Genomic DNA, 21,434 nt, shown 5'->3' on the forward strand with positions numbered 1-21,434 from the left:
AGCAATCCTAGGTGTAGGTGTATATGACATTCTTCTTTATATTAAAAAATGTCCTGGCTCTTCCAAGCTTTATAATGGGAGTGAATGGATGGAGAAAGTTTTGAGAGTGAAAGCCATTCACTCTCATTATAAAGATTGGAGGAGACAGGGCATTTTTTTAATATAACTCTGATTATATTCGTCTGAAAGAAGAATGTCATGTACACCTAGGATGGCTTCAGGGTGAGTAAATCATGGGCTAATCTTCATTTTTGGGTGAACTATCCCTTTAAGGAAGACAAGCACAGAGAATGTTTAACTGGTTGTATTTGCAGCAGTGGTGTTGTGAAATGACAATAATGCAAGTTCCCTTCAAGGGAACTCGCGTTGCGTCGAGATTGACGCTATGGGGAACGCCTTGCGTGATGATGTCTTGAAGCACATGTAAAATCAGTCCAATGGTGTGGCGGAACGTCAGAGGCGGGTGACGTCACGTACCAGGAAACTATAAAGCCTGCCCAAAAACAGAAAGCGAAAGCTTCTCTGTCTTCAGTAGCGCTCTATGTGAAAACTGTCTCGTTATTTGGTGTTGTTTGTCTTTATATCATATCTATATATATCTATATATAAAGTCATGGCGAGCAAGCAGCAGTTTAAACAGTGTGTCCATCCCTGCCCGCGTTATTTAACGGGAGGTGATACACACGTTTTATGTGTTGCTTGTTTGGGTGAGGAGCATGCCCAGTCAGCACTCGAGGGTGCTGGCTGTGAGCATTGTGATGCGCTGCCTTTGCGTACGCTCCGATCCCGCCTGGCGTTCTTTAGTGAGGACGCTCAGGCTCGCGTTCCCCAGGGCTCTGGTCCCGCCGCTGCCGAGGCACGGCGCCGATCACAGACCTGGGGTTTGCAAATGGATGTATCAGCGGGGTTTGAGACGGGCCCAGCCCTATCTCAGCCTTCACCTGATAGATCCAGTGCCTCTTCTCGGGGTTCGGAAGCACGCGTTGCGGTTCCTTCCGCCCGATAGAGGCACCAATATTGCAACTATCCAGTTCTGAGGAGCTGGATGTTGTCAGTATTGATGCTGAGTCTGAGGATTCGCCACCTCAGTCTCACGCGTTTGAAGAGCTCTTAGAGGTGGTGACTAGAGCAGTTGAGAGATTGTGTATTGAGTGGCCAGCTGATAGGCAGGACATTCGTTCTAAAAGTAAGCTCGACGAACGGTTCCTGCCTACTAGATCACAGCCTCAGCGCAAGAGCCTGCCGTTTTTCCCCGATCTCCACACCGAGGTGTCGAGATCGTGGGAGAAACCGGTTTCCTACAGAGTTTACACAACACAAACATCTAATTACTCTTCCATTTCGAATTATAAAGAGTATGGTTATGGGGAAATGCCGAAGGTGGAGGAGACGCTTGCGAATTATCTCTCTCCAGCGACGGCATCTTCCCTAAAGGCTCCAGCTCTGCCCACTAAGCCCGTCAGAGTGACATCTTCTCTGGTGGGCAAGGCTTATTCCGCTTCTGGTCAGGCTGCAGCGTGTCTTCACACCATGTCACTGTTACAAGCCTATCAAGCTGAATTATTGAGCGATCTAGATGAGGGCGGGGGGATTGGTCCTGAGGTTGTTTGTGAACTTCGTAGAGCCACAGATTTGTCTCTCAGAGCCACCAAGGAGACCGCTAAATCAATTGGGCGGTCTATGGCAGCCCTGGTGGCCACTGAGAGGCATCTGTGGCTCAACCTCAGTAACATAAAAGAGAAAGAGAAAAATATTCTTTTGGATTCACCTGTTTCTACATCAGGTCTCTTTGGTAATGCTGTCACTACTGCTGTTGAGAAGTTTCAAGAAGCATCTAAGCAGGCAGCTGCCCTTCAAAAACTCCTTCCCCGCCGCTCTTATCAAGAGGCTGCTGAGCGGGAGCAGCCTCACGCATCCAAAATGAGCTCACATGCATCACACCGTGCCACTCAAAAACAGAGCGTTTCCTCCCATGCTCCCCCACAAAAATCACGGGGACACGGAGGGCGCTCTCAAACCCAGCAGCCTTCGAGGGGTAGAACGGATCTGCGGACCGTTATTATCGCTAAGAAGGCTGCGGGGAAGAAACCCTGACGCTCAAGGGCTCAGGAAAATGAGGGTAGTCTCCCCCGAAGTAGAGCGGTCAACACCTCCTTTTATGGTGCCCGTCTCTCTTCGGTGCCCTCAGGGGACCGTTCTGCCAACCCTGCCACCTATGGTGCTTCAGGGCGCAGCGGTCTCCGCCGAGCACATATCTCAAGGACCACCCGAAAACGTAGTGGCCTCGGGATGCCCGGCCCCTCTGAGGAGGGTATTAGAGCAGTCCGTTCGGTCGTTCCCTGCCGGTGCGCCGTTACAGGGCGACGGACCAACTACTCAACAACAACAAAATCCAGAAACCAGTCTCGAGAGGCTGGTACCCTTAGTAGAGTCTTTGACAGCGTGGAAACTACTGCCAAATGTGTCTCGTTGGGTCCTGCAGACCGTAGAAAAAGGGTATCAAATACAGTTTGGGTCTCGCCCACCTCGGTTTATGGGGGTCCTACCCACAGTGGTGGACCCCGAGCAGGTTCTGGTTATGGAACAAGAAGTGAACACTCTGTTAGAGAAAGGGGCCATAGAATATGTACCTCCCTCCAACAGGGAAACCGGGTTTTACAGTCGGTACTTCATAGTTCCAAAAAAGGACGGGGGATTGCGTCCCATTCTGGATCTTCGAGTTCTAAACGAGTCAGTTATGCAGCTCAAGTTCAAAATGTTAACACTGAGACAGATCGTGCCACAGATCAGGTCCGAGGACTGGTTTGTCACGATAGACCTCAAAGACGCATATTTCCATGTTTCCATCCGTCCTTATTACAGGAAGTTCCTGAGGTTTGTTTTCGGGGGCAAAGCTTACCAATATCGAGTTCTTCCATTCGGTCTGGCTTTATCACCCCGCACTTTCACCAAATGCGTGGATGCAGCTCTAGCACCCCTGCGCCTTCAGGGTATTCGCATCATGAATTACATCGACGATTGGTTGATTCTAGCTCAGTCGCATCAGTTGGCGGTTCGACATCGAGATGTCGTTCTCGCACATATGAAAGAGTTGGGGTTACGGCTAAACGCCAAAAAGAGTGTGCTCACTCCACTTCAGAGGACCACTTTTCTTGGTGTAGTCTGGGATTCAGTGTTGATGCAGGCGCGCCTGTCACCGCCACGCATAGAGTCCATCCTTGCAGCTGTAAAGAGTGTAAAGCTAGGCCAGTCACTCACTGTAAAACAGTTTCAGAGACTGTTGGGTCTCATGGCAGCAGCTTCCAACGTGATACCTTTTGGACTACTGCACATGAGGCCCCTACAGTGGTGGCTCAGGACCAAGGGGTTTTCCCCGAGGGGCAACCCATTTCGCAAAATCAAGGTCACGCGGCGTTGCTTACGTGCCCTGGTTATGTGGAAGAAACCTTGGTTCCTGTCCCAGGGTCCCGTGCTGGGAGCTCCTTGTCGTCGCAAGATGCTAACGACGGATGCTTCCCTCACGGGTTGGGAAGCGATCCTTCAGGGTCGTTCAACTCAGGGTCTGTGGAGAGACCATCATCTATCATGGCACATCAACCGCCTGGAGATGTTGGCTGTATTTCTAGCTCTCAAGCATTTTCTCACAGATCTCAGGGGACACCATGTTTTAGTTCACATAGACAACACATCGGTAGTCGCCTACATAAATCATCAAGGGGGTTTGCGCTCACGCCCGTTATGCAAGTTGGCACGCCATATCCTCTTGTGGTCCCAGGACAAGCTGTTGTCGCTCAGAGCAGCTTACATTCCTGGGGACCAGAATTTAGGAGCAGACATTCTGCCGAGACAGAGGCTGAGGCCAGGGGAATGGAGGCTCCACCCCGAGGTGGTGGAGCAGATATGGCGGGAGTTTGGCCGAGCACAAGTGGATCTGTTTGCGTCTCGAGAGACGTCTCACTGTCCACTTTGGTTCTCCCTCACGCATCCAGCTCCTCTCGGACTCGATGCTATGGTACAGACGTGGCCGAGGCTATGTCTATACGCTTTTCCCCCAATTGCTCTGCTCCCGGGAGTTCTGGAGAGAGTTCGCAGGGACCGGATTCACCTAATTCTTGTAGCCCCGCGCTGGCCGGGCAGAGTTTGGTTTCCCGATCTCGTGTCTCTCCTCGACGGACCTCCTCTGGAGCTACCCGTCAGGAGGGACCTTCTGTCCCAAGCGGAGGGCTCGATATTTCACCCCCGACCAGAACTGTGGAAGCTGTGGGCTTGGCCTCTGAGGGGGCCCAGCTCATAGAGTCAGGTCTCTCAACTGAGGTTGTAGAGACCATTCTACAGTCCAGAGCTCCCTCCACGAGGAAACTTTATGCCCTGAAGTGGAGAGTATTCACTTCATGGTGTGGTGACCGTCGGTTGGACCCAGTTAACTGCCCAGTTGGTACAGTGCTGGAGTTCCTGCAAGAGCGGTTCACTGCAGGTCTGACCCCGTCCACTTTAAAGGTCTATATGGCGGCCATAGGTGCTTACCACATTCCTTTGGGTGGAATGTCTGTGGGGAAAGACCCTTTGGTATCTCGTTTCCTTCGTGGCACTTTGAGGCTGAAGCCTGCAGTTCGCTCTAGGGTGCCTCCTTGGGATTTGTCCATTGCTCTGCAAGGCCTTTCCCTGGCACCTTTTGAGCCTATTGAGGAGGTTCCGGCTAAGTTTCTGACTCTGAAAGCTCTCTTTCTTCTTACCATTTCTTCTCTCAAGAGAATAAGGGATCTTCAAGCACTTTCGGTTGCCCCATCATGTTTAGAGTTTGCACCCGGTATGGTCAAGGCATTTCTGCATCCAAGACCGGGTTATATCCCCAAGGTCCCCACTAATGTGGCTAGACCTATTGTTCTGCAGGCCTTCTGTCCTCCTCCCTTTCAAAATGCGGACCAGGAGACGAATAATTTGCTTTGCCCAGTGCGGGCATTAGACGCCTATGTCCACAGAGCTGCCCTGTGGCGTAAATCCGATCAGTTGTTCGTGTGTTTTGGGTCCCCGAATAAGGGGTCCCCGGTGTCTAAGCAAAGGATGAGCAAGTGGGTGGTTGAGGCCATTTCACTTGCTTATGAGGCGGCCGGACAGCCTTCTCCTTTGGCTGTCCGGTCTCACTCTACAAGGAGTATGGCGGCCTCCAAGGCCCTTATATCAGGAGTTTCCATTCAAGATGTTTGTGATGCGGCAGGCTGGTCCTCACCGCACACCTCCGTCAGATTTTACTCTTTGGATCTAGACTCTACTCCAGGGTCTCAGGTTTTGTCATCCTAGTGCTGCTCACTCGATTCACACAGGACAGACATTTGTAGCTATGGTGGCGTTGGTATAGACGTTCCCCATAGCGTCAATCTCGACGCAACGCGAGTTCCCTTGAAAGGGAACGCCTCGGTTACGACTGTAACCTCGGTTCCCTGAAGAGGGAACGAGCGTTGCGTCACCTTGCCATATCTCCTTCATGCCTGTCAGCGACTACTTCAGACTTTACGAAGCTTTCGCTTTCTGTTTTTGGGCAGGCTTTATAGTTTCCTGGTACTTGACGTCACCCGCCTCTGACGTTCCGCCACACCATTGGACTGATTTTACATGTGCTTCAAGACATCATCACGCAAGGCGTTCCCCATAGCGTCAATCTCGACGCAACGCTCGTTCCCTCTTCAGGGAACCGAGGTTATAGTCGTAACCGAGGCGTTTGGTAGGTTGACTGAGTGAAATAACAATGTTCTTTATTTTTGCAGGTGGTGATTGGAGGTTGTGACTGTAATGTCCGTTAATGATGGAGTGCACACACCTCAGTTGCTGACGGTAAGGGGTTTCCAGGTGAGTATGGGAGTGAAGGATGATGAAGACAGGGGACGATGAGGAAGGGCTCTTCAGAGGAGCAGCGGAGAGGATCACGAGGAGTGATAGAGATAAAGTCTGTAGTCCACAAGACCAGACAATGAATGTGACTGAGGTGTGTGCTTTGCATACTGATGAGTGGCAGGTGCTGGTGATTAGTCTTCTGGTGATTGGGATCGTAGTGATGGAGTGACGGTGGACCCTGGTGAATCAGTATCTCCGTTCACGGCGGGCAATCAGTCTCAATACACACGAGTCCACAAACCAGTCTCTCTCTGCAACTCCCCATTTCCCGGTGGCTTTTATCAGTCCATCCAGGCCAATTACTGCAACAAGACACCGGTGTTTGTGATTTTTCACTTGACCTACTTACTCACCTCTCCTCTCCCAACTCTTTCTCCCAATTACTTTTTGATGTAGTGAGTGAAGTAACACATTAAAGGTAACGTGCGTTACGTAATCAGATTACTTTTTTGATGTATGGAGTAAAGCATTACAAGTAACATGCATTATGTAATCAGATTACTTTTAACAAGTAATTGATCACAAGTAGTGCTGCACGATTAATCATATCGCAATCGCAATGTCAAGCCTATGCGATTATATGACGCAAAACGTTGCGATTTTATTAAATAGATAAATTTGGGCTGTCAACGTTAACGCGTGCAATTAATTTTTGAACAGTTTAACGTGTTAAAATATTTAACGCAATTAACGCAGCATCCGTTTATTTTTGTCATCCTTTGGCTAGTGTTACATTATATGATCCCGCTCTTATTCATCCAAATGCTTTTAATTTAAACCATTATGTGCGACAAGGGCTGCCTGTGAATGTCCTGACTGTGACACACACACACACACACACACACAGAAAGACACGCGCTAGTATCGTGCGCACAGACAGCACGCCAGAATACAGTTCTCTTTTGTGCTTGAACTTACAATAACACACACAATTATGCCAAAATGTCCGTTTTGTCGAGTATCTTCACAACATAATGAGCAGTCTTATGATGAACGTGAAGAGTTGTGAGAGAATGAGTCACGTGTGAGATCAGCGTCTGTCAGCAGCGGCTGGTCTTAAAGAGACAGCAGCCAACAAAGCTTTCTGTCAGTAAAGTTAATCAAAGAACAAAGGGAACAGAGAAAATTACTCACTGCTCTTGACTAAATAACTTTTGTAGCTTTAATAAGGATTAGTCTATATTTAATTTATCATTTATGCAGTGCAGACTGTTTGATAACTTTATTCATAACTTTATGGCCTAGGCCTACCTGTTAGACCAGGGGTGCCCAATCCTGCTCCTGGCGATCGACTGTCCTGCACAGTTCATCTCCAACCCTAATCAAACACACCTGCCTTTAATTTTCAAGTGATCCTGACGTGCTCTGAAGACCTTAATTGGTTGCTTCAGGTGTGTTTGATTAGGGTTGGAGATGAACTGTGCAGGACAGTTGATCGCCAGGAGCAGGATTGGGCACCCCTGTGTTAGACAGTAAGGGCACAGGTAAATATGACATTTAGAGCAACTTGGCATTTCTGACTATCCGTCGGCTATCTTGGTTAAGAGAAAAAAAACATATACAACGGCTTGCCACGGAGGACCTGGAGGAGGAGAAGACCCTGGCCAGGCCAGCAGAGGAGGGACCATGGCGGAACTGGAAATCCACATGGATCCACAATCCTCCGTGGTGGTCTACTGCTACTTGTTTAAAGCCCCCCCAACTTAGACTTTTGATTATGTCGGCAGAGGAAGAGGCCACTGTGATATGGAGATCCATGGTGTGGCTCGCTGGACCACTGACCATGGCAGAGCTGATGGATTGGGAGACTGAGGCGGAACCAAAGGAGGTGGAGACCAAGGGGAGCCAAAGGGCGATGTTGTAGGCACAGAAGACCAAGGCAGAGCTGAGGTGGTCTTTGCAAGGCTGAGGGTAAACCTGTGGGAGTGAGAACAACAGTGGAGCCAGAGGGATGGAGGGCCTCGGTAGAGCCAAAGGGGTGGAGGGACCAAGCGCAGTAAAAGGCCCGGAAGTCTGTGGTGGAGCCAGGCCAAGACAGAGCCAAAGTCTATACTCGTGGACGGACTGGGACTCAGACGCGATGAACCATACCTCTGGCTGAGGGTCTGCATGGGCACTGGCTTCTCCTCTTCACTCACTGTGAAGAGGGATCCACATAATAGGAGCATCCACTCCACATACAAGGTCCCTTGAGGACCATCCCCTGAAAGGTGGGCTTTCATCTGCCCATTGAGTCCCACATAATAATTCAAGCACAGTCCCATCAGGGTAGAGCACAATGTGAGCCAGGTCTAAAAACTCATGTGTGTGGTCTTTGAGTCATTACTCCAGTCTTCAGTGTCACATGAACCTCCAGAAATCATTCCAATGTGCTAATTTGTTTTTCAAGAACAGTTTCTTATTATTATCAATGTTGAAAACTGCTTCATATTGTTGTGGATAGGGGTGTAACAATATATTGTGTCCCAATATATCGCAGTACAAAAATGCATCAATATGTATCGTGGATTGTGACAATATGTATTGTGTATAGTTCACCCAAAATAAAAATAACTGTGAGGAAAAAAATCAAGTTTACAGAGTTTTAGTGTCAGTACTACATTAAACTATGATATAATGTTAAATATAATGTATAATAATGCAATGGGGGAATATTTGTGGGTCCTGATAATGCCAAATGTCTTCTGTTGCCAGTAAAAAGTGGCCTACATTATTTTAAATATATCTAGTCAGAGTGAAAGCATGTTCGTCTAAAATAATTCTGTATTTTCAGCTTCAGAATCATGAATATTTTTATTCTGGTGTCACCATTGTCCTGTGCATTATGTTATCAGTACCAAGTCCAAGTCTATTCATTTACACCCACACTGTAATAAATGTAGCATTTTAATCAAAAGTAAAATTGAAATTGCTAACAAAAAAAATTGTTAACCTTTTACCATATGTCTAGGAGTATCGCAATAATATCGTATGGTGAGTTCAGTATCGGGATATGTATCGAATCGTGACGAGAGTATCGTTACACCCCAAGAAAACAGTGATATATTTTTTTCAGGATTCTTTGATGAATAGTACTTATTTTTTATGAATAGTTTTTTATCGAAGAACAGCATTTATTTGAAATAGATTTTATTTTTGTAACATTATAGCTGTTTTTACTATTACTTCTGAGCAATTTAATGCATCCTTGTTGTATAAAAGTATTAATGTATTATTATTATTATTTATTTTTTTTAAAAATCAATCTGACCCCAAACTTGCATTAAAAGGACTGAAAAATCAAATACGAAACCATAGCCAAGAACACAGGGACTAAACACAGGTAAAGAAATTAAACTCAAAGAACCAAAACACATATTAGGCTACTAATGTCTGCTATATAGGGCCTATATATTTTCTATATAAAATCTCCACACATATCAAATCTGGATTGTTTAAAGGTAGTGCTTAGCTACTCTTAAACCCAGATTAGGCCCTTGGACTCTGATCTTAAAAAAAAATCAAGAGGAAACACAAACATTACCTCTTTATCCAGGGGTCAGATTGCTAAAGGATAGAGAGACTGAAATTAGCCCTTGCTAAAGCAGGTGAACAGGGTCGGTGTGTTTGTGTTACAGTGAATGTGCAGTACTGATGTGTTGTTGTGCCTGTGTTGTACAGTTCGTACGGTAACTGAGGAAACATAAGAGTCTGTCCAGCCCTGCTGCCCGCCACCGAGCCTGAGCTAAAAGTCTCCGTTTCATCTGATGGCGTTTGAGGAGAAGCATAGAGCAATTTCTCTCGAACGCGTTTTGATCGGCGGCAGCGATTTTAAGCCGTATATTCTAGATCCGAAAATGAAGTTTAGTTCCAGCTTTCCATCCTCATCCGATGCATTTGTTCTTCTGTCGCTTCCCCATATCGGCCGAGCCGATGCAACACTTCCCTGTGATGCGGTAAGAGCAGCCGCAGCATGTGTGTGTGTGTGTGTGTGTGTCTCAGTCTATTTAGCCTATGCTTACTGGTTCATGAAGATATTAAGTCGCTGTTATTTATTAAAACGATACTAAAAGTATCATTTCTCAAGAAGACATCTGCTGTATAGGCTATAATAGCCTGTAGAAAGGGGCGGTGAATGAACAGACTATTCATTGAGAAAATGCGGCGGATAATATCGAATCGATGCATCTCGAAATCATTGTTGTGAGAACGAGTTATCAGAAATAATGTAATAATGCAAACGGGATAGACATCATCCTTCAGTATGGCCTATCGTTCGAGTGTCCAAAAAATGTCCATTTATTGTCAGTATTTGTCAAGTTCACTCACACGTAGCCTGCTCTTTAAAAGGAATTGAGCTATTAAGTAAAATACTATTTTAATTTGTAAAAATAAAAATAAATATTTGTATTTTATTTTTTAAGTAGGCCTAGTTTATTTTAATAAATTTCATATTTATTGCCTTATAATAAGAAGAAGAATAAGAATAGGCCTATAATAAAAAGCTTAAATGAATGAATGAGTTAACCTTTAACAATGATTTGCTTACTGAATCTTAAAGCATTAGGTTACTGTCTTGAAAGGCGTAACGCTTCAGTAGCCTATGGTCGAGTTATGAATGAGATGGATAGTTTTGATCGGGCTATTGGACGGCGTTGAGAGGCTCTTTCATTGGTGTATAGGTTGTGTTTATAGCAGTATTAGCAGGTCATTGGTGTAGGTTGTGTTTATAGCAGATCATTGCTGTAGGTTGTGTTTATAGCAGATGTCTATAGCTGAAGGAGTCTCGTTACTCGCTCATGCGCTTTGCAAGCTACTTTACGTTTTTTTTTTTTAAATGCAATATTAGGCTATTGATCTGCTGTCGATGATGCATATCATTTTTTAGATAGACGTTAGCGGTAAACTATTCCTTGTTCATTAGATTATAATAAAATTGCATTAAGTGAGAGTGGCTCGTGGTACAGTAATAGAGTATAGGCTTAATTCCGTTTCCCTGGAAACCAAAGACTGTGCTGCTATACCAGCCACCTCCATTTTCAAGACACGAGGTAATAATGCACTGTATCTTATATAACTTCTTTTCAGTGGAATACTTCTACATGAATGTAGCATATAAGCTTTATTTCCGAGCGACGTAGAGCTGAGAATGTTTGTGCCTGCTTTAGGCTATGTACGGTTATTGCGATGGTGTAATATGAAGAATAGTGGATTTTTATGCGCTTATGATCTAATCAATATTTCAGCCATGATTATGCAGGCTATCATTGTAACTTGATAACTGTTGACATCAGTTAACACTGAGTTATGGAATGATTAACTGTAATGACATGATAGACTAATATATCCATATTGATATAATCTCCCAAGATGATCATTAACAGGTTATGTGTATTATTGGATCTGATTATTACTGGATCAGATTATTGGAGTACGTAATTTGAGTACTTTCATGTTTATTTCAATGTGTGTTACGTTTTCTACACTTTTCAGTGTAGGCTACTGATATACATAACCATACTGATTATATATAATAGAATCAGTACAATACAATATGGTGATCTTTGCACTAATCACTGTAAAATAACATATTGGTAGTTAACCACTTAAAAAAGGAAGGTTACCTGGTAGCCTTAAAATGTTGAGTTCAGTGAAATTAAAATGTTGTGTTAAAACAATGAAGGAGATTGGTTTAATAAATAGAAACTCAAAATAATGTTATCTGAACCACATTCATTTTCTAAGTTGATTTGACAAAAGATAAAAAGGTGTGATAAATCATGAAAATCATTTTATACAGTAGCAGTATTTTCTTTGCAAGTGTAATTAGTAGTTATATTTATACTTATAAGTAGTGGCAGATACTATTTGCACCTCAGTGTTGTTGTACAGTAAATGGTATGCAATAAATTTATTATATTTATTAAAATTATTAAACGGATGCTGCCTTATTGAGAAAACAAAGCCCTCCCTAACCCTAACCAAACGTTAGACACAAAGGGCCCTATCTTGCACCCAGCGCAATTGACTTTGTACACCGACGCATGTATCATTCCTATTTTGCACCCGCGCAAAGCGCGCTTTTCCCTCCACAAAAGCACGTCGCTAAACTAGGGAATGAACTTGCGCTCCCGGGGGCGGTTCAGCGCAAAAAAGGAGGCGTGTCCCGGCGCAAACATTCCTTCATGCTATTTTGCAGGTTTAGAAAACAATTGCGCCACTAACCAGGAAAAAATAGTTTAAAGTCAGTGGCGGGTTGCGCATGTTATTCATATGCTATTTTAAGGGCGCATGCTTGGCCATAATCAATGTAGCGTGTGCACAACGCGCATACACTTTGATTCTCTCATCTACACAGAAGCAGCAGTTTTCATTTTTGCAAATCATAAATTATTACGATAGAACGATAGATAGATAGATAGATAGATAGATAGATAGATAGATAGATAGATAGATAGATAGATAGATAGATAGACAATTTATTATAAAAGCATACATCTAGCTTACACATTTACCCAAATTATCATACGCCTTTTTAACCGAAGTTAATTTGGGTGGGTTTCTCCATCCCCAACGTCCCTGACGAGAGCGTTGCTCTCCTTGGCTGTGAACCGCTCCTGGTGCGCGTCTGGCAAATCCGCCGTTATAATAGGAATCCGCTTTAGAACAAAGCGCGCCTGCTCTTAAAGGGAATGTGAGATGTCGCTCTGATTGGTTTATTTCACGATACGCCCAAACCACACCTATGAATAATGAAGCTACTTCAGACCAACCCATTTTAGATTTGCGCCTGGCGCAAGAGTCATTTATCCCGCTGGGAAAATAGCAACAGCGCCAAGACCCGCCCACAAAGTTACTTGCACTTTGCGCTTTGACACTTGCGTTTCAGATCGTTAAAATAGGGCCCAAAATTTCCTCTTTGCAAATGTTTTTTTCATTTTTATTGAAAATAATACCTTTCCGATATGTGATGAGAAAAGCAAGTAGAGCGAGTTCGGCAAAAGGCGGATTCAAACATTTGCGTCAAAACTTGGCCTACACCTACACTATCCCTGCATCCGCAATGTCCATACTATCCATCCTAAATAGTATGTGAGATTAGAGGAAGTGTGTCCCAAAGCATAGTATGTTGAAAAGAGTATGTAAAAGTCCCTGAATGGTCTACTATTTCCGGTGGATTTTCGAAGTGTGAATCCATGCTCACTATAACAGCTAATATTGCCCACAACCCATTGCGCTTTGGAGGAGGAACTACAAACACAAGTAAAAAGTAAAAAAAAAACTACAAAACATGGCGGATATGCGCGACCGACGGTGATAGGTTTAGATAAAGGTTTGAGTGACTAATCAAAGTTTAACCTGATAAAAAAAAAAGTATTTAATGTTATCCGTGTTCTATTTCATCTGCAATAACAATGTGGACCTTTTAAAGATCCGTTTGGCCATCAACTTTTAAATGCATCATTATTATGCATTAATATGAGGAGAGTCTCCGCATGAAAGACCTGCGACTGCTGATCAATGTGTTTTTGCATTTCTCTCCGATATTGTAGGAATTTAAATGAAATGTGGTGGAATTTAACTGTGACAAGATGATTGACAGGCCAGTTTACTGCGACAGAGAGCAACCATTAAAGATGCAATTGTATGACGTGATAGTATGTCCCAAAGCTCGTCTACTCTTTTGCTACACACTCAAAAGTTTATACTATTTCTTCACAAATAGAGTACATACTTTTAGGGCGTAGTATAAGTAGGTGAATTAGGACGCAGCATATTGCTACTGTAATTTTGTCTGGCCCAATCAGACGTCAGTGGGCGGAGTTAGTGTAAATAGCCTCTGCCAACAAAGCCCGCCTTAGACAGTCCGATATAAGATAGGCTATATTAAAATGTTTTCTATCTTTAATCTTAATCTAAATAACTTTTATTATTAATATTATGCAATGTGTCATTTATGCTTGTTGTTCAATCAGAATTAAACAGTGGAAGAAAGTGGTTTTAAATCCCCCAGCACCTTCTCAAACTATCGTCTTTCATGTTTGACAGAAGAGAGAAAGGCAACATCTCACTCCAGCTGCATTTTATCATTAGCATCTGTTCCTGTTTTTATGGTTACCCAGCTGGTAACCCCATCAGCTTTTAAAAAAAAAGTTTTTTACCTCTAGTGACGTTATCTAGCCTCTGTGATGGTGAAGTTGGTAACAGCTTTGAGCTTAATTAAATATCATTTCACTCACTGCGACTTAGAAATAGTCCACTCAAAAGTGAATCTCCTGTCATTATTTTCTCACCTTCATGTCATTCCAAATTGTATGACTTTCTTTAAAACAAAACGTACATTTTTGAAAAATATAATGAAAACGAATGAGGTCTGGTGCTTTTGAATTAAATTACAGTTTATTTTTATGTTACACACCCTTAACCCCCAAACTCATGTCATGTGATGTTTTTTTGTAGAATTAATGGTTTTTAACACCTACAGGTATACTTATGTGTGTTGCTGCAAGTGTTTAATTCATTTGCATGGGAGGTAGGGTTAGGGACTGAAATGAAGCCCACTCAAGCAAGGGACCAATAGCTGCCTTTCTACTGTCGGGCCAGTGCGAGCCAGGGCTAACAGCGCGCCGGATGGGGCCAGTAGCCTCAGACTTCGAATATTATATGCTTTGTCTAAATTCTTCAAACAGTCTCAGGTATTTTAATCATATGTGTATTTATATTATGTATATTTATACAATGGGTAAGCTTTTTAGCACTGTATAAATATACTCTGCCTCATACTGTCATCAGAATCGCAATCTGAAGTTATTTCACACACTTGCTGGTGTCTGAAAGTGAGTTTTAAGCTAAAAAATTGTTTTAAATGTCTTTAATGTTGAGGTTAGCTGTTAGCCTGACATGAAAACATTTTAAACGACGAGCATTGGTGTTGACTCTCAAACATCGCCTCTTTTCGTGACCACTCCTCAAGCACCTCTTGGCCCACTTTGGACCATGATAAAGCCCCGACGAAGCACGATCAAGCCCCTGGACGTGACAGTGGAAATGCAACTGACCCTGGCACGCACTATGAATGCTCGCTTTTGGCCCGACAGTGGAAACACGGCTACTGTACCTCTACCAGGAGCTGTCAGTACCCATGCTTTAAGGTACTCTGAAGCCAAATTAGATGACATTGGCATCGGTACAGAAGAGGATTATGAAGACAGTGTAGGGCAGGGCTTCTCAACTCTGGCCCTCGAGTTCCACTTTCCTGCAGAGTTTAGCTCCAACCCTGATCAAACTCATCTGTCTGTAGCTTTCTATTCTTCCTAAAGATCTTGGCTTTGTCCAAAAGCCTAAAAATGCATTCTAAGGTAGGAAGGCATCAAGGTGTGTCCGAATCCAGTGTTAGCTTCACTTCTCCTGAGTTATATGACTCTTATGAACCAGTTATTTTTGGTGAATCAAAAGCCCCATTCACACAGCGCGTTGATCCCGGGAAAATGCTGTAAAATTGCTAGAGTGCCTTCTGTGTGAATGCAAACACGTCCCGGGATTGATGCCGGGATGGGGACCTAGTAACATTGCCGGGATCAATCCCGGAACACGCCCTGTGTGAACAAAAGCCAGGACCAATGCCGTAAGGGGTGTGTCGTAGTGATGACGCACGTGCCATCACCTTTCTACAACCTATGCTACAGCATAGCGCTACTGGGGAGTATGGACTCGTCTTCGTGTAGAAATGGCGAAGAGGAGTTATCAGCAGAACTGACATCTGATTCTGACAGGAGTTATCACATCCTCACGTCACGTGTCTTTACGGGATCTTTACGGGATGTGTGTGAACGCACTCACAGATTCCGGAAAATCACTGGCAGTGTGAATGAACCAAAATCAAACAAATCCTGGGACACATTATCCGTGTATTTTCAGGAATCTCTGCGTGAAAGGGGCTAAAAACACACAACCAGTGTTGCTCAATTCAGAAACAAATGGACTGTTTTTCCATTATTTATATAGTATTATTTTCCACAATACTTCTAATCGTTTATTTTGACCTGTGTTGTGTAGAATATTTGTGGTGCGCGGATTCTGAGACTTCACTTTTATATATTTGATCTCATTTATTTGATATATTTGACGATCCCGATCACTGAAAGCAAATAGCAGCTAGCAACTAAACGCACAGTTAGATAAGGAACTTTTTAAGTCTATTGTTTTTTGCATCTTGTTGAATGGAAAAAATGCATTTATTTAATTAATTTGTATGGTGTGACAGGATAGTTTTATAAAATTACTGTACATAGAAATCTTTGACCTTATAGATCATTAAATGTTTATTTAACTTTTATATATCCCCCAAAAAACATATTTTTCAAGTTGCCAGGTATGATCAAATATATTGCTGTCTATTTAAAACAAAAATAAAGTTGTATTTAAGGTTGTAAGGTAATATACATTATAACATTTCTATAAAGATATGTATTACTATTGTGGTATGAATAATAAAACACTGCAAGCTACACTTATTGCCATGATTCCTGTCTTGTGTTACTCTGTCTTAAGGACTTTTAAGTTCAAGTGTTCTCTTCACTTGGGCCATTGGTGCTTGGACCCCGACGATTGCCCTTGCAGCAATATTTTACTATAGATGATATATACTAAAGATACTATATACTAGATGATAGTACATATGATTGAATGCTTGTTTGCTTTGGTGTTGCCACCTCTCACAGTCCTCATGCTACCCCCTTGCCACCCCATACATGTAATTTTGTAGATCCGCCCCAGGGTTGGAGCTAAACTCTGCAGGAAAGTGGAACTCGAGGGCCAGAGTTGAGAACACCTGCCGTAGGGGTTGTTCCTTTATTGATTTTATGTGTTGGCACTCTCTGATTGCTCAACATGATGAATCAGGTCTGTTTGGGACACAATGATTTCAGAGAGATCACTTTCAGAGGGCCGACTGGAGGAAGTCGAGATGTGTGAATGACTAAGAATTTGCTGATGACAGTCATGGGATTGGAATACTTTCATTTACGTATATTTGCTATTTGTGATCATTTTTTAAGAAATTACATTTGTTAGATTTAATTACAGTATGCTGTAAGTCGTCTGTATATTTGAGTCAATCACATTTAAGAGTAAAAATCTATTTTATAATTTTACAATCGCTGGGACAAATATCTCAATACTAGGTTTACTTTTTCAAAACTCTTCACACAGTTATTCTGAGCAGTTAATTTCACATTCAAAATGCACTAAAACTACCAAAAAATAAAAAAATAAAAAAATAAAGAACATTTAATAAATGTCTCAAATCAAATCATTCTTCCATAACACAAGCAAAGGTTGTCACCCAACAAACTTAATCACTCATAAAACCAATACCTAAAAAAACACTAACAACAGGTAGCATTATACGTGTTTGCTTTTGAAAAATTTCTTTACAAAACAAGAATGACACACTCTACTGTTCATAATTCACTGGAGTATATGTTACATGATCCATGTTTACATTACTCTACAAAATTAAGTTGGTCCAAGTGATTGTAAAAAAAAACTAAGGGGCGGTTTACACGACACTGTTTTCAACTAAAAACAGAAAAGTTTTATGCATTTTGGCCATTCAATTACACGACTACGGCGTTTTGGGAGCCTGAAAATGCACATTTTTGAAAATGATTCTGTTATTGTCTCTGTGTAAACAGCTACAAAAACGTAAATTTGTGAAAACGGTGATGTGCTGCGCATGTGTATTACATGTTCAGTCTATAGCAAGTAGTGTTTCTTTACAAAGTGACATCGCCAACTACTGGCCTGGCAGAATAATACAGTGTAATTAGTAATTTTCGCGGATCTGTGTGGACGGGGATCATTTTGACAACGTTGTCATCTGTACACGAAAATGTTTTGAGTACACTGTTGTTGTGTAAACATACCCTAAAATGTATACCAAGTTCTTAGAAATGTAATCTTTGTATTCCTGTTTTGGTTGGTTTTGGAAAAAATGCATGCCTTTTTCAAGGAAAGTTAAAATTTATTTACTCTAGTAATTTCAAGTGGTTTATCAAGTAAAACGTAATAATATATTTTCCTTGCATCTACAATACACATGAGTGTATGTTTAAGAGTATTATTTCAAAAAAGTTTGTATTTTTTTTTTGTAAAAATGTATTTTTTTTTTTCAAATATTTTTTTTTTTTAAATGTAATTAAATTAAATGGATTAGGACAAAAACATGACATAACTTAATTGACCCATTTAACAGTAATACAATGATGAACCAATATTCACATCTGTTTGTTCATCTGTGGTAAATTCTTGGCAAGAAATATCACGGCAACTTGGCAACTTTTTTTTTTTTTTGCACAAAAATAAATATTTAACAGTTTGTAAGTCCTATTACATTATATTTTTTTGTATGTTAAAGGCACCATTTTATGGATTCTGACATGGACTATGAGAGACCAAATGTCGAGACTATCAAGTGTGTGGTGGTTGGGGACAACGCAGTTGGAAAGACCCGGCTAATCTGTGCCCGGGCCTGCAATGCGACGCTTACACAGTACCAGCTACTTGCCACTCATGTGCCCACCGTCTGGGCAATAGATCAGTACAGAGTCTGCCAGGAGGTGAGGAATGCCTAATGTCATATTCTCATTCATTCAAAGAAAGGTATATAAAAGGAATTTTGATGGAAAAACATGTGATGGATGCCACTATAATCTATAAATTCCCTGATAAATTATCAAAAAATTTTTTTTAAATGTACTGTACGCAGTTTCTCGGGTAAATCTCCATGCATGTGATAGATGTGTCTTCCCGGCCAGGTTCTAGAAAGGTCCAGGGATGTGGTGGATGATGTCAGCGTGTCCTTGCGTCTCTGGGACACTTTTGGTGACCATCACAAGGACCGCAGATTTGCGTATGGCAGGTGAATTTGGATCATTATCTTTCTACTTCATACTAAATGAAGTATACTCATTTATAAATTATTAGGGATATTTTTATTGTTGTCATTATTTGGATGTTATACATATTTTGCAAGAATACTGGACAAACAGACTATGTGGAATATAAAAAAGAAAATTATAAAACCTGTTTTCAAGCTCTTTACAACTGTGTTTTACCACAAACATGTGAAATTGTCACATTCTACAGAACTGTATCAGATTAAACTTTGCTCTCACTGATAAGCTTATAGTATACTGTACAGAGGTCAAAGGTGACCCGAAAAAGGTCACCCAGCTACCTAAACAATTTTAGTTAATGAGTTGTCTCTGGTTTGCTAACAGGTCTGATGTGGTGGTGTTGTGTTTCTCCATTGCAAACCCAAACTCCCTCCACCATGTGAGGACAATGTGGTACCCTGAGATCAAGCATTTCTGTCCCAGAGCTCCTGTTATCCTAGTGGGCTGCCAGCTAGACCTGCGGTATGCTGACTTGGAGGCAGTGAACAGAGCTCGCCGCCCACTGGCCAGGTAACTATTGGTAGCCGTCAATGCTGTACCTGCGCAGAGTTTAGCTCCAACACACCTGCCTGAAAGTTTCTTGTGATCCTGAAGACCTTGATTAGCTGGCTCAGGTGTGTCAAAATCTATAGATATACAAAAACGGTTCACCCTTGTTACTTATGAATGGGAGAAACTGCAACACGCAATATGGCAGAATACGTGGCAGAATATGGCAGAAATAAAAGAGCCTTCTCATAGAAACCTGAGACTTGCGCTTAGGACTGCACATTGGCTTGTGTAGTCCGAAAAATAGGCTTTTTTAGTGCTATTTGAGCATTAGAAACAACATTCAGGTACGATTTTTGTTGCTGATTTGAAATATGTTGTTTAATTGTGAGTTCGGAAAGCAGTTTTTGAGATTTCAGGATTCTCCCATTCCAATAGATAGGTCTTGGATGCCCAAAATAGCTGCCCAGAGGCGTTGCAAATATGGCCGTCGAGTGAACAGACATTCCTTGAAAGGGACTTTGGGTGTGTTTAAATAGGGCTGGAGCAAACCCTGTAGGACTGTGGCCTTCCAGGAGAAGGACTGCACCCCCACCCCAGTTGTAAACCTATGTCCCTATCAATTCTACTGACTACCATTTCTGTAACAATATTTTAAATAAGTTGGTCACTACAAACAGTACAATTCTGTCATCGTATACTCACTCTCATTTTGTTTCGAACTTCTGTTCTGAGCGATGTGTCTTGACTCTTTGCTGTATATTCAAATGAACGTGAAATTTTGAGAGCAGTGGTTAAGGGGAAGTTTTCAGTGAATAATGACTTAAATTGCAATCTGTTCCTAATGCAACACTATTGAATAACTTCATAATATTGTGTATGAGATGTATGGACTAATTTGAAGGTACTTTAATGGTGCTACCTTGTAATATTTGGTGTGTCCAATACTGGGGTGTCCAATACTGCTCCTGAAGGGGCCACTTTCTTGCAGAGTTCAGCTCCAACTCTGATTAAACACACCTGCACCAGCTAATCAAGATCTTCAGACTCACTGGCTGTGTCCGAAAGCTGAAAAATGCTGCCTCCGTGGGCAGGATACAAAAGTAGGAAGGCAGCCAGGCACGTCCGAATCCAGTGATCGCGCCACGTCCTCTACCTTCATCTGTTTGATTTTCGAAGGCAGCATTGATGTATCATTCACTGCCTTTGATATCCCACAATCCTGTGTGTTCCATTCTGTGACAGTTGAGCAAAAAATAAGTATGACGTCTGAAAGTTGCAGTTGGTGGTCAGTTTCTGTGTAAATGTTATTTTTTCACCAACTTTTACCAATTTTGATGTCATTTCTAGCAAGAAATGTTGTATTGTAGTAATTATTTGCTTAGTTATCACTATAGCTCTCTCTATTTATCTCTATCTGCTGTAGATCATTAAACTATTATGCTGCCTCAGAAGTCTGTCTGAAATCAGTTTCTTGAGATACCTTCATACGCCAATGCCGCTGCCTGCAAAGTCATTGCCTGATAGGGCAGTGAGAAAACAAGTCAGCTGCTTAAGCTGGCTACGTCTAAAAGCTTATGGGAGATGACGTATAGCCTCACTGCCCTATCTGGCAATGACTTTGCAGGCAGCGGCATTGGCGCATGAAGGTACCTCAGAAACTGATTTTTAATGACCACAGAGAGTCAGGACCTCGGTTTAACATCTCAGTCGAAGGACAGTGCTTGTTTCAGTATAGTGTCCCCATCACTATACTGGGTCGTTAGGACCCACACAGACCACTGGGTGAGCATGTCCTCACTAACACCTCTTCCAGCAGCAACCTGGTTTTCCCAGGTACTGACCAGGCTCAACCCCTGCTTAGCTTTTGTGGGCAACCGGGGGATATGGCTGTATACAGGATGTGACATGATCATTGCATTCTGGTGTGCCTAGTTGCCTTCTTACCTATGTATGCTGCATGCGGAGGCCGTATTTTTGAGCTTTTGGACAAAGCCACTAGAAACTTTCATGCAGGTGTGTTGGAGCTAAAATCTGCTGGACGTTGACCCTCCAGGAGCATTTCTTGAACACCCCTGACCTATGCCCATTCACTTTCATTGTACAGTAAAGAGTAAG

The 21,434-nt window shown here is 42.5% G+C and overlaps 1 protein-coding gene across 1 annotated transcript in view; it reads left to right on the forward strand.

Annotated features, from left to right (window-relative positions):
- Positions 1-9,462: 9,462 nt before the first annotated feature.
- rhobtb2a (Rho related BTB domain containing 2a) overlaps positions 9,463-21,434 on the forward strand; it is a 39,650-nt gene continuing 27,678 nt past the window's right edge. Inside the window, exons 1-4 of the mRNA XM_084087796.1 lie at positions 9,463-9,824; positions 18,287-18,488; positions 18,687-18,790; positions 19,152-19,337. Of these exons, the coding sequence (XP_083943922.1) occupies positions 9,760-9,824; positions 18,287-18,488; positions 18,687-18,790; positions 19,152-19,337 (557 nt within the window). The 5' untranslated portion in view covers positions 9,463-9,759. The remainder of the gene's footprint in view (positions 9,825-18,286; positions 18,489-18,686; positions 18,791-19,151; positions 19,338-21,434) is intronic.

This window comes from Abramis brama (genome assembly GCF_963993115.1).
Source record: "Abramis brama genome assembly, chromosome: 16".
Lineage (NCBI taxonomy): Eukaryota > Metazoa > Chordata > Actinopteri > Cypriniformes > Leuciscidae > Abramis > Abramis brama.